Below are 14,760 nucleotides of genomic sequence, written 5' to 3' on the forward strand. Positions count from 1 at the left end.
GTATCCTGCAATTCCTACATCCACACATTACTTTGTATTATTTTCCTTCCTGAGGACACGTGGGTTCGGAGCTCTCTGGCACGCCTGCCCGAAGTGACACAGCCGTGTTCTCCGCGAGCCCTAGACTAATGCTGGTGCCTCACTTTCTTTCTCTTTCTCCTTTATAATTTATTTCTCCCATAAGTCTGGTGAATACAAATGGAGTCCCCGAGGCTGGTCACCCCCAAATTAAGGGACAGAATTTGAATATTTGAATGTGCAAGGTGGGAAGCAGTGAACTGCAGTAGTTAAAAACAAGAGCTCCCAGTTCCCTTGGTAAGCTACTTAATCTCTGCAAATCTTACCTTTCTCATCTATAAAGCAGCCGTATGAATTATCCCAGTGCCTTTAGGGTGGCTGTGAAGATTATTTGTGCAAGCAAATGGTAACCAGTCCTTATTACGGACAAGTTAATACATGTTAGGACTTACGGTTACTGTTGAAACCCAGTCCATAAACCACAAAGATATAAGATGCAGTTTTTCATGAATCTTAGCCTAGGAGTCGTTAGTCCTCACTACAGCCTGGTTAAGGGACTTTCCAGCTGCCTGACTGCTATGCATACCACACCAGAACAGGAGGCATGAACATCAGTGAGGTTTGAGCTTCTTTATCTGGGCATCAAGTGAACTCAGGAAGCTACAGTGAGTGGTCATAGGATATACCAAGACAGAGCAGTCGAATTGTGATGTGAAATTAGGTAACGAAACAGCAAATCATTCTTTGTCGAAGACGGTAACATCTCCCTTAAAAAGCACAGGGAGGCTGTTAACGCGGACTTGTGGATGTCAAGAAGCGAGGACATTTTGTTTCCTCACCACTCACCTCTAAGTTGCTGGAGTTCCATATTCAGACTTTCAATGTTGCTCTCGTAGAACTCAAGGTCCTCAAGGGTCTCTGCCCTTAATGACTCATCTTGCTTCTCCTCCACCGTCACGTTTAGCTCTTCTTGAGCCCCGCTACACATATCCAAGTCCTGTTCCATTTCCTGAATCCTCACCAGTACTAACGGACACGGGGAAGTTTGGTCTGGAGTCTGTTCCATATTCTCAGGGCCCTCCTTTTCTGGGGTCTCACAGCTAGGATGGGGACAGGTTAGGAGCCTGGGGGATATCATTCTGTGCTGTGCCGGGGGAGGCAGGGGAGCGGGGCGAGAGGGTCGCACTGCCAACGGAGGTTCAGGTTTCAGGCTCTGGGGAGAAGTGGACGCTGGAACAGAGGGCCGCGGTGGCGGTGGCCTTAGGGCTTTTCTCCTCTCAGGCAGCTCCTGCTGGCTGAGTAGCTTTGAGGAACCTCGGACAATGTCCCTCTCGGAGTTAAAGTCCAGGATTGAAAAGTGGCGCAAAATTTTATCTGGTTCTGTGCCGGGTCCTGACAAGCTCTTCTCAAACTCTATCAGCTGTTGTGTCAACTTAGAATCCAGGTCAGTGCTGCCTTCTCCCTGCACAAGCGTCATTGCTTCCACTGCGAACCCTTTATCTTGCAGACCAGGCTTCACCTCTGATCCAGAACAAAAGCCAGAGGCATTTTCTTTGAGCGTGTGGGGCTTTTTAATACATCTTACCATGCCCTGGAGCTGAGGGCTCAACTGGCTGGGTCTGACTACCCTAGGGGCAAAAAGACTAGAGCCACTGTGAGGAGGTCGCACTGGCTTCTGAAGGGTTTTTGGTGGGGAGTGCATTCCTCTGGGAGGTAGGCTGGAGTAGTCTTTAGTCCTTGCTTCGAAGGGAACAGGGTCAGGATACTGCTCTGAGCTTAGGAGGCTCCCTCCCACTGGAGAATAATACTGGTTTTTCTGCAGTCTGGGACGAAAAGGTACCTGAGGTTGAGAGGAAACCCCACTGATAGTCTCTGAAGGATCCTTTGCAAAACAGTCTTTGGCAAGAGGCTGTTCGTGCCCCAGGCCCGGGCTTCTCAGGGGCCCTCCTGAGGTGCCCTCGTCCTGATGAGAATTTTTGTTTACTTCATACTCAGAAGTCAGATGCTCCAGGGGAGAAGCAGATGTTTCAGAAATAACACAGTTGGACTTCTCTGCTTTATATTCGAGAGTTTCGTGTCTTCTTCCTTCCACTACTGTGGAGTTCTCAGAACAATCCAGAGAAGTGTCAGGGATCTCAGCAGGGCTGCTTTCCTCTGGCACATCCATGGTCTCCTCTGCTCTTGTTTTCGGAAAGAGCTTTACAAATCGGTAAGGAAAGATGCCTGTCCTGCCCTTCAGTGATCCTTCCAGCCAGCCATCTTCCAGCGTCCCCAGAATTCGGATTTTATCACCTACCTCAAAATCCAACTCATTTGGCTCCAGGGCTTGGAATCTGTAGAGGGCAATTCCGTAGGTCCCTGGCTGCTCCTCATCCTCTTCGGGCTCCCTCTCCTCTTCTCCTGTAGGGGTGTCTTCTTCACCGTTAACAATGCAATCGTCGTGATTTCCAGAACTTACCAACTCATCCACAGTCCTCAGGGGCCCCAAAAGCTCTACAAAACCTTCTGGAAAAATGCCTCTTCGACCATCTAATTCCCCCTCAAACCAGCCTGGTTCAGGAACTCCAGTAATGGTAATCACATCCCCTTCTCTGAAGTCCAGCTCCTCATCGAGCTGGGCAGAAAGCCCCATCAGCGCCCGGGCTTGTCCCATCGAGTACTCAGGAATCTGGAGCAAGGCACTCTGGGAGTGCCACTGCTGGCTCCGTGAGGACAGGCAGAGCTCCCGGACACACGAGGACGGGAAGAAGCCCCGCGCGCCCCAGCAGCTTCGGCCCTGCAGCCAGCCGGCAGTGGGAGCACCATCGAGAATCACTAGATCGCCTAAAGAAAGAGAAGCAAAGATAATGACCTGAGTCATCACCCCAAAAGAGTATTAACATAACTAATAGTACAACTCATCATTTTAAACGTCAGTTTCAGGGAAATACACATCTGGAGTTTTAAGGGCATAATACTTTTTTTTTTAAATGTTTATTTACTTATTTTGAGAGAGACAGAGAAAAGAACACATATGCAAGTGGGTGAGAAGCAGAGAGAGGGACAGGGAGAATCCCAAGCAGGTTCAGCTCTGTCAGCAGAGTCTGACGCAGGGCCTGATCTCATGAACCGTGAGATCATGACCCGAGTCGAAATCAAGAGTCAGACACCTAACCGACTGAGCCACACAGGGCATAATACTTTCGATAATTTAGTGAATTTAGTGAATTTTGACAATTTAGTGACAAAATAGTACACATTTCTGCAAACAAGTGGTTTTCAATGTGTGGTTCATGGAATCCTGGGGGAGCCCCAAGATCTTTTCGGAGAGTCTGTAAAGTCAGAACTATATTTTCTTCATATACTTCACAAACTTCAGTAAACCACAGTTCAATGAGAATGAACGTAGATACAAATATGAGAATCTAGCTTTCTTGTATTAAACCAAATGTTAAAGAGATTTGCAAAAATGTAAACGAATGACACTCTTCTCATTAAAATTGTTGTTTGGAAAACTATTTTTCATTAAAAATATGCTGTTTATGTTAATATATAATAGGTTTTAAAAAATGAATTGATAAACGTTTTTAAATTTTCTGTTTTAATAGCTAATATTGCAAATATCAAAAACCCACATAAGCAAGAGCTCCCTCGGGTCTCAATAACTGTTAAGGGTATAAAAGGGCTCCTAGGATCAAAAAGTTGAAAAATACTACTTTTAAACAGTGTTCTTACAGTCTGTGTCATTGGATTAGTTTATAAATGATAAAACATATACACATATCTGGGGCACCTGGGTGGCTCAATTAAGTGTTCAACTTTGGCTCAGGTCATGATCTCAAAGCTTGTGAGTTTGAGACCTGCGTCAGGCTCTGTGCTGACAGCTCAGAGCCTGAAGCCTGCTTTGTATTGTGTGGTGTCTCTCTCTCTCTCTCTCTCTGCCCCTCTTCTGCTTGTGCACACACTCTCTCTCTCTCAAAAAATAAACAAACATTAAAATATATATATATATATATATATATATATATATATATATATATGTATATGTATATATATATATATATATATATATATGGGCACCTGGGTGGCTCAGTCAGTTAAGTGTCTGATTTCAGCTCAGGTCATGATCTCGCAGTTCATGGGTTCGAGCCGTGTCGGGCTCTGTGCTGACAGCTCAGAGCCTGGAGCCTGCTTCTGATTCTGTGTCTCCCTCTCTCTCTGCCCCTCTCCTGGTCATGCTCTGTCAGTCTGTTTCTCTCTCTCCCTCTCTTTCTCTCTCTCTCTCAAAAATAAATAAAAACATTTAAAATATATGTATGTGTGTGTACACATGTCCACTGTAATCCTTTGAACCAATGCATCTACTCCCTCATGCTAAATCGTATTTAATATCAAATATGGAACAATAAAACAAGTCTTCAGGAATGGTTTCTTTGTTGGAGGTACAGGGTGTGGGCAACAAATTCTTCATTTATATTCTCCAGAGGCCTTTTTGAACTATTCTTATCCTGAAAATACATCATAATAAAGCATGTTCTAGCAATAGGCACTTTTGTTTTCAAAATAGTTCCAATATCAATGTTTCGGTTAACTTTACAAAATGTAAACTGAACAGTTAGTGTCTATCTGTCTTACTGTCGAAGAAGGTGAGGTAAAGAAAGGATAGGGGCACAGTGTTTCTGGAAAAAAATGAAATTGAAATTCAGTCTTAGAGGATTCACCCCAACTTAAAGAACTGCTCTATGGTTTTGTAATAAATTGTTATAAAACAAACTCTTAATTATCTGATGATGAATTATTCATTTTGTGGATTATCAGTTTTAATCTTTTTAAATCTTCCTGTTACTGGATGCCTAGTCAATTTTACTTTCACCAGCAGAGGTGATCAAGGGATGCAACCAGCCCAAGTAAAATAAGACCAGGACAGCAAACACCTACCAAAGTCACATAAGTTATTTTATAGTCAAGCATATGTTATAACTAGATTATCTTCTAGGGTATCAACTTTAGGGTATCTTTTAGGGTACTCAACTTCTCTTGATTTGAAAAAAAAAAAAAAAAATTAAGTCTGTCCTATCTTCTCACCAAGTGAATGGCATGTTCCTTAATGGCAGGTACCACTTCTCTTTTGTATTTCCTGAGTCTGATACAATGCTTTTCCAGAGCAAGCGTTCGTTGTCCAATTTGATGATGATTCTGCAACTCCAACTCCCAAATAAATCAATCCTATCTTCCCTCTGAAACTGGCTCCAGCCTGCTTCCTTCCTTTCTTCCTTTAATGCCTTCTTTCAAAATAGTGTTTCCACTCACTACTTGCCCTGGTCCAATTCTCGCCATCTCACTCTCTTAAACCTTGTCCCAGACTTCATCTTTTCCAGTCTCTTCCAGCCAAACTGAGATGATAAATGTACCAGTTTTATCATACCCCTCCCCCGCTCAATTTTTTCCTGTGAGGCATGAAGGCTTCTTACTACTCCCATAGGATTCTTCTCTAAAAATCCTATTCTTGGGGTACCTAGTGACTCAGTCAGTTGAACGTCCGACCCTTGATTTCTGCTCAGGTCATGATCCCAGGGTTGTGGTATCGAGTCCCACGTCAGGCTGAGCGTGAAGCCTGCTTAAGATTCTCTCTCCCTCTGCCCCTCACCCCTGCTCATGAGTCCCTCTCTCTCTACAATAAAAAAAATAAATAAATAAAATAAAATTTAAAAGTATTTCTTATTATCTGAAATGTATAAAAAATAAGTTTGCTCTAAACTCTCTAAAAAGATTTAGTTACTAAACTACTAAAAGACTATTCTTATGTTTTTACCTTAGTGCAACCTGGCACCCACATCCAGCCGTAACCCGTTCCCTGCCTCCACCCAGCCAGACAATATTATCTCCCTATTCCACACAAGGACACTTTCATTAGCTCCTATACAAACAAGACTGTCTGTCTGAAACCCTGGCATCCTTCTCTAAAAGACCTTAGAAACTCATATCCACTTTGGCCATCTGTAGCCTAGTAAAGAAATTATCATTTACATCACTAATTTCGACACTTGTATTTTTACATACTACACAGCACCCAATGTTAAGATTTTGTACTTGGTGGTAGGCACCCAACACATTTTCACTGATTTGATGTTTTACTTAGATATTCCTGAAAAAAATATATAGGGTCTTGGTCCTATATTTCTATATTCCTTTAATTTATGGCTCACTATCCATTGGTTAGAGCTTGGGGTCCTGAGAATTTTATAAATGATTTTCCCCCCACTACCTCTAAGGCTAATCCATCAGAACCACAGAAGAAACTCACTGGAGACATGGCTACTATCTATCCAGGCACAAGAGGCTTTTGGGTGAATCAGAAGAATAAAGGTATGCCATAACTCCCACTCTACTGGCTTTCCTAAACTGTAGAATTACAATATTTTCCTTGTGTTGCCAGATCTCCATGAAACCCTTATAATAGGGCTTGCTTTTCCTATTTTCACCCGGGTGACTGTTTCAATAAGCTTTATTACCTGGCAGACTGTCATTCTGTTGGCTACTTTTATATAAAAAAAGATCTTTTTTTTTTTTTTTTTGAGAGACAGAGAGAGTGTGTGCAAGCGGGGGAGAGGGGCACCGGGAGAGGAGGGAGAGAGGGAGAGAGAGAGAAAGAAAGAAAGAATCTTAAGCTTACTCAAACATGGAGCCTGACACGGGGCTCCAGCCCACAACCCTGGGATCATGACCTGAGCCGAAATCAAGAGTTGGGACACTCAGCTGACTGAGCCACCCAGGTGCCCCCAAAAAGGTGAATTTTTTTTAAGAATCACAGTTTAAACCCCGAAAAGCATGTTAGATTTAATTTTGCTCAACACCCTTATTTTGTAGCTGTTACTGAGTTTTTGCACCGTCTCTCATTTTCATCAGAAAGAGTCGTGCAGCTATTGCACTGGCATCCCAGGTGAGTCCTGAGGAAGAGGCTTCCTGGTGGTCATTTCCAGCCTTCTGAAACAACAATATGAGGAACTGCTGGAACAGAGTGCCCAGATTTTAAAAACAGAAAAATAGGAAGTGTGGTGGTGACTCTTAGAGTCAGCCTGAGCCTTTCACTCATGCACAAATAATCCCAGCCGCCAGGCTGCTTACGTTTGCTGGTTGATTTTTTAATTCGAACAAGAAATGCATTAGGAATAAGATGGTAAGAACAAATGCAAGCCTTCTTAGAATCTGAAATGTAAGTAGTCTGACTCTGTAGTATTAGGTCCCCCTGCCCCCCAGCCTGAATCACAATGCCCAGGAGACTATGTGCTTTAGGCAGACTCACCACATGTTTTACTTAGATTTCCATATGAGCCATATGAGAACCTTACCCTCATCTGTCACACACACGGCATCACAAATTTATGGCCTGGGCATTATATCATTTATCAGGTTATTTATACATAAATTTATCCAAAATGTTAAAAATAGAACGATCCTATAATCCATTAATCACACTACTGGGTATTTACCCAAAAAATACAAAAACACTAATTCAAAGGTATACATGCACCACTATGTTTATTGCAGCGTTATTTACAATGGTCAAATTACGGAATCAGCCCAAGAGTCCATTGATAGATGAATGGATAAAGAAGATGTGGTGTGTATATATACATACATATACAATGTAATATTATTCAGCCATAAAAAAGAATGAAATCTTGCCATTTGCCACAACACAGAGAGGAATCTGGGTGGCTTAATCAGTTGAGCAACTGACCTCAGCTCAGATCATGATCTCACAGTTTGTAGGTTCAAGCTTCGCATCAGGCTCTCTGCTATCTGCACAGAGCCCACTTCAGGTCCTCTGTCCCCCCCTCTCTCTGCACCTTCCCCATTCGTGAGCATTCTCTCTCTCTCTCTCTCTCTCTCTCTCAAAACAAAACATGGATGGAGCTAGAGAGTGCAATCCTAAGTGAAATAAGGCAGTCAGAGAAAGACAAATGCCATATGATTTCACTCATATGTGGAATTTAAGAAACAAAACAAACAAGCCAATGAAAAAAAAAGAGACAAACTAAGAAACAGACTTTTTTTTTTTTTTTAATGTTTTTATTTATTTTTGAGACAGAGAGAGACAGAGCATGAGCAGGGGAGGGGCAGAGAGAGAGGAAGACACAGAATCCGAAACGGGCTCCAGGCTCTGAGCTGTCAGCACAGAGCCCGACGCGGGGCTCGAACTCACAGACCGTGAGATCGTGACCTGAGCCAAAGTCGGACGCTTAACCGACTGAGCCACCCAGGCGCCCCAAGAAACAGACTTTTAACTATAGAGAACTAAGTGATGGTTACCAGAGGGGAGCTGGGGGCAGGGGGGAATGGGGGAAATAGGTGATGGGGATTAAGAGTACATTTATCATAGGGACACCTGGGTGGCTCAGTCTGTTCAGCAACCGACTTTGACTCAGGTCATACATGATCTCACGGTTCGTGGGTTCAAGCCCCACACTGGGCTCTGTGCTGACAGCTCAGAGCCTGAAGCCTGCTTCAGATTCTGTGTCTCCCTCGCTCTCTCCCCCTCTCCCTCCCCCACTCACACTTGGTCTATCTCAAAAATAAACATTAAAAAAAAAAAGAGTACACCTATCATGAAGAGCACTGAGTAACATATAGAATTGTTGAATCGTTATACACCTGAAACTAATATAACACTGTTAACTATACTGGAATTAAAATTAAAAATTTAATTAAAAAATAAAATTATGAATTTTTTCATTTTTTATTGGTCTTTTTTGAGGGTGAGGAGGTGGCCTAGAAAATGAGGTTATAAGCATTCTGTGTTATATGAGGCAATTATCAGTGATATTTCATCATTCCCACTAATTTTTTTCTCTCCTCTTTTTCTGTACTGTCCTTTTCATACTCTCTTTTTTTTTGTTTTTTGTTTTCCCTTTTTTTTCTCCCTCTGTTTATTTTTAAAACAGTAAATGGCCCTGGCCACCTGCACTGATCCTTTAAGAGACAGCCTTGTTTTTCTCTGTTTAAAAATATTTCTGTTTGAGGGGGCCTGGGTGGCTCAGTCGGTTAAGGATCCAACTCTTGATTTTGGCTCAGGTCATGATCCCAGGGTCGTGGGATTGAGCATGGCGCCTGCTTAAGATTCATTCTCTCTGAGCCAAAGCATAAGAGACTGTTAAAAACTGAGAACAAACTGAGGGTTGATGGGGGGTGGGAGGGAGGGCAGGGTGGGTGATGGGTATTGAGGAGGGCACCTTTTGGGATGAGCACTGGGTGTTGTATGGAAACCAATTTGACAGTAAATTTCATATATTAAAAAATAAAAAAAAAAAAAAGAAAGTTACGCAGCAAAAAAAAAAAAAAAAAAAGATTCATTCTCTCTCTCTCTCTCTCCCCCCCCACCCCTCCCTCCCTCCCTCTCTGTCCTTCTCCCCTCCTCACTCTCGCTCTCTAAAATATAAAAATAAAAATAATTTTTCTATTTGAGTAAAGTAGACACAAAATGTTACATTATTTCAGATGTACAACACAGTAATTCAACAGCTTTATATGGTATGCCATGCTCACCACAAGCACAGCTACCATTTGTCACCATACATGTTATTACAATACCATTGACTGTATTCCTCATGCTGTGCCTTTTATCCCTGTGACTTCTTAATTCCATAGCTGGAAGTCTATATCTCTCACTTGCCCATCCCTCTACTACCTCTCCCCTCTGGCAACCACCAGTTTGTCCTCTGTATTTATAGGCCTGATTTGCTTTTTTGTTTATTCATTTGTTTTTTTAGATTCCACATATGAGTGAATTCACTTGGTATTTGTCTTTCTCAGTCTGACTTATTTTACTTAGCATAATACTTTTTAGGTCCATCCATGTCGTCACAAATGGCATGATCTCATTCTTTCTTATGGCTGCATAATTTTCCATTATATATATATATATATATGTGTGTGTATATATATATATATATATATATATGTATATGTGTATACATATATATATGTGTATGTATATGTATATGTGTATACATATATATATATGTATGTATATGTATATATGTATACACACACACACACACACACACACACACACACACACACCATGTTCCTTATCATCTATCAATGGACACTTAGGTTGTTTCCACATCTTGGCTATTGTGAATAATGCTGCAATAAACATACAGGCACACATATCTTTTTGTATTAGTCTTTTTGTTTTCTTTGGGTGAATTATTAGAATTATTAGATCATATGGTATTTCTATTTTTAATTTTTTGGGGAACCTCCATGTTTTCCACCAGGACTGTACCAATTTACATTCCCACCAACAGTGTACAAGGGTTCCTTTTTTCTACATCCTCACCAACACTTGTTATCTCTTGTCTTTTTGATTTTAGCCATTCTGACAGGTATAAGGTGATAATCTCATCGTGGTTTTTGATTTGCATTTCCCTGATGATTAGTAATGCTGAACATCTTTTCATGTGTCTTTTGGGACTATATCAAAATAAAAAGCTTTTTCACAGTGAAGGAAACCATCAACAAAATAAAGGAAGCAACCTACTGAATGGGAGAAAATATTTGCAAATGACTTATCTGATAAGAGGTTAATATCCAAAATATATAAAAAACTTATACAACCCAACACCAAAAAAACCCAAACAACCTGATTAAAAAATAGGCAGAGGGTTTGAATAGACATTTTTCCAAAGAAGACATACAGAGACAGCCTTGTTTTTGGAGTTTAAATATAACTCAGAATACAGGGAATAGTCCAAAACAACTGGATGGCTTTGTGGAAAGGAGAAAGGGTGACACCTGCTGGAAGAACTACTGGTGATTCCAATTCCAGATAGAATCTCCCTGGAAAAATGTACAGACACATAAACTTCATGTCATTATTAGGACACAACGTCCCCCCAGAGCACATCCACAAAGTCCAGGAATCCCAGGTTAAGAATAAGAAGGACAGGGGCGCCTGGGTGGCTCAGTCGGTTAAGCATCCGACTTCAGCTCAGGTCACGATCTCGCGGTCCGCGAGTTCGAGCCCCGCGTCGGGCTCTGGACTGATGGCTCAGAGCCTGGAGCCTGCTTCCGATTCTGTGTCTCCCTCTCTCTCTGCCCCTCCCCCGTTCATGCTGTGTCTCTCTCTCTGTCTCAAAAATAAATAAACGTTAAAAAAAAAAAAAAAAAAAAGAATAAGAAGGACAGTTCATCTTTACGGCATGCTTACCTTGTTCCAGATGCTTTATGTGCGTAACCTCACTCAACCCTCACAACTACCTGGGGTAGGTATTGTTATCCTACTGAGGCTGAGATAATGTAAGTAACTAGCCTAAAGTCACAGCTGCTAAGTTGTAGAGATGGATTTAAATCTAGGGCCATCAGAATTCTTATCTCCTAAGCTCCAAATACATATATATCTTTAATAACATAACTTTACAATTAAAATATATAATTTTTTCTCTTATTAATCCCAATGATACTTCTGAACAGTAAGTAGGCAACAATTAACTGAAGGCAGCATGGTAAAACGAAACAGGTCTCAAACATTATCCCACATGCTCTTAAGGTTTCCAAATCCCCTCCTGACATATATTCAATCACCAAAAGTTTTATTTACACAGAACAGAGGAAGCTTCACTGCTACACGGAAGGTACTGAGGAGAGAGAAAGAAACAACAGGGAATAGGACTAATAGTACTAGAAGGCAGGGCTAGAGGAATGTATACCACTCGTGAGCTGAGACACCGACCTAATGGAAAAAAACAATTTTCAACCTAAGAAATAGAAGGGACATTCCAAGCACTAGACTTGAAAATCAGGAAGCCTAGACTCACGTTTTATAAACTATAGGTGGCATAAAACAATACTTTCTTTTTTTTACTGGTTTTGTTTCCCACAAGTAAAATTATTATCTGTCGATGTGTACTGTTGTGCATAGAAAACAAGAGAAATTAAAATCATTTCTGTGTCTCCTGCTAAACTTCCCAGAAAAATTCAAATCGCAGAGGTGCATCTACCTAACTCTCCCATTCTCAAAGGCTTATGTGTTCAAATCAGAAGACACAGAGCTAAAAGAGACATGAAAAGCATAGAAGAAAACAGAGCTGAACAGTCAGTGCACTCACTGGAAGGAGAGCATCAGAGAAGAGAACAGATAAAAACACTGACAGTTAGCATATCTCTTTCTAGTCTCTTCCTGCGTATTGCCCCTGCTGCATCCTCTTCCTTTGCTTAAAAACTAATCGAGATAACATCTACAGGTTCTAAGACCCAGCCTGAGCTTGAGTCAGTCTTGGTCCAAGAGGCTCCTGGCTGAAAGATGCATGCTAGGGTCTTCCTAAGAATCTATTTTGTGGCCCTGGGATTCCTGAGGCCGATTTTAACTTCAAAGCAAGTTCAGAACCCATGATACCAGTCTTTCCAGGGAAGGCATTCAGCAGAAAATCTCTCTTTTTAGTATCTAAGACCTGACTACACAAGATATAAAGCAAAAAAGCTAATTCCAGAAGATACATCTTCCAATTCCCCAAATGTCGTAGACATCCTGCATATTCCCACAGTGTATATTCTTATACCATTTATTTGCTCTAGGTATAGGAAAGGACAAATCCATGCCACCCATATCTTCCGCTCAGCTCTAACGGAAGCTACTGTGCTCTGGCCTTTTCTCCACTCCCTCTGGTCTGATGCGGACTACAGACCCCCCCTCTCCCCGCAGTGGAAGGGCTGTGAGTGGAGACAGATAAAAGTTTCCTGCTATAACATCTTGATCTATTTCTCTCTCCCTTTCCCACACTGATTAACAAGAAAGCGTTCAGAACAGAGGTAGAGGGTCAATGCCAAGTGTAAGAAACTCTCAAAACAGATTTTGAGGATTAAGATCTAAATTCAATATTCCTTCTCACTGCCTGAGGGTTAGGGAAGTTTGCTAGGTTTCTCTCTTTCCCCACCTCTGCGAGCTCTCTCTCTCTCAGATGTGCACATGGTTTAAGAAATTAAGCCTAGTCCTTCAGGGCCATACTCAAAAGAGTAAGTAACAATGTTAAGAACATGCCCAATAAATTCTACCATTTTGCTGGCTCCTCCTTTGTCATCACAAAAATTGCATTCATCATAAACATCAGTTTGTGGAACACTACTGGTTTCTGTGCTCATGCAGAAATGTGTGGACTTAATCCAGTATCCTTGGTGAAACGGTTTATGGTCCATCTTTAGAAGTTCATATGTCTATCAGAGTAAGCGAGAAATACTTGGAATGTCACTGAGACATGGCTACAACTATTCATTTTAAATCACTTCCTTTTTTTTAATGTTTACTTATTTTTGAGAGAGAGAGAGAGAGAGAGAGAGCGCATAAGTGGGGGAGAGGCAGAGAGAGAGGGGGACAGAGGATCCCAAACGGGCTCCACGCAGACAGCAGAGTCCAGTGTGGGGCTCGAACTCATGAACCGTGAGATCATGACCTGTGCCAAAGTCGGACACTTAACCGAGCCACCAGGCACCCCTTAAATCACTTCCTTTTAAACTGGTTCTGATGATAACTTTAATGTAATATTACCTATCGATAGGGAGTCAAAATGGGGCTATTTGACATCTGTCTCTTAATCTCTATACCACAATTCCTGCTTGATTATTATATAGTAATAAATAGTAATGTTGCTGGGAAAGCCATATTAGTTTTTAAGGGAAAAAAAGATTAATGTAGTCTGAAGTGTGGCTACAATATGGGGCAGTGGAAAGAGAATGCTGGACTTACAATCAGGTGACATGACTTGACCTTCTGAGGCCAAAAGTTTTCATCTGCAGGTAACATCCTTTGAATCTCATTTTCATTATTTATTAAATGCAGTTAATAATATCCACTTTGCTACCAGGTCTGTGGTGAGGATCAGATGAGAATGTATTTGTGAGCAAATACTATGGAAATTATAAAATGCTATGCAAATATAAGGCATTATTATTGTCAGCACGATCTTGCTACTACTAAACACTCTCCAGAGGTTAGCCACTTTTAAAAATTAAAAAAAAAAAAAAATCTAGTTGTCAAAATGGGCCAGCTCCATTCAACTTATTGTAAACAGTCTACTCCTGAATGGTCAACTTACCTCGGTGGAGGGGAAGACTGTTTAATTCTTGGGATGTAAATTCACAGATACAGACAAACAGCCTCTCTCCTTCTTTTAGACTGGGGATGGTCACAATTTCCACAAAACTGCTGGGGAACTGTCCTGAAAGTAAAAGCAAACGTTTCTAATACTGAAATTTCATTTTCTGTGTACCAGGACATAATAACTTTGTTTCTGAGCCCATTTATAGACACTAAATTGAAAAGTGAGTACTCATAATTGGAAAATCTACTATAGAAAAAGTACAGCACACAAAATTTCATTCATGCGGAGCAGAAAAAATGCAACTCAATCCAATAAGCATTAACCGGGTGCTACTCTAGACAAGACACACTACAGAGGGAAAAATGAGTAAGACGGTCTTGCTCTCAAAGATCTTAAAATCGAACTCAGACATAAACAATCACTCTGAAATCTAGTGACACAAGAAAAATGCACAGATTGCTATGGACATTAGAGAAGGTAGAAAATGGTTCAGGAAGAATACAAAAAATTTTATGAAAAAGACTGCATTTAAGTCTGAAGATGGGTAGCGTTTTAATAGGTGGTAGTAGACAGACAGGGCCTGTCAGTTGGAAAGCATCAGAAAGTTTAATGGATTCCACCTTCCAAATATCTCTTGTATCCATCCACTCATCTCCAGACCCAT

At 41.3% G+C, this 14,760-nt stretch overlaps 1 protein-coding gene across 5 annotated transcripts in view; it reads right to left on the bottom strand.

Moving 5' to 3' along the window:
• LOC102972735 (dynamin binding protein) overlaps window positions 1-14,760 on the bottom strand; it is a 115,475-nt gene that overhangs the window by 61,728 nt on the left and 38,987 nt on the right. For all 5 annotated transcript variants that reach the window (XM_042960082.1, XM_042960086.1, XM_042960085.1 and 2 more), the window contains 2 exons: window positions 14,091-14,213; window positions 865-2,841 (listed from right to left, as the gene is read on the bottom strand). In XM_042960082.1, coding sequence (XP_042816016.1) covers window positions 865-2,841; window positions 14,091-14,213 — 2,100 coding nt within the window. The remainder of the gene's footprint in view (window positions 1-864; window positions 2,842-14,090; window positions 14,214-14,760) is intronic.

Source organism: Panthera tigris, chromosome D2 (genome assembly GCF_018350195.1).
Source record: "Panthera tigris isolate Pti1 chromosome D2, P.tigris_Pti1_mat1.1, whole genome shotgun sequence".
In the NCBI taxonomy this organism is placed as follows: Eukaryota; Metazoa; Chordata; class Mammalia; order Carnivora; family Felidae; genus Panthera; species Panthera tigris.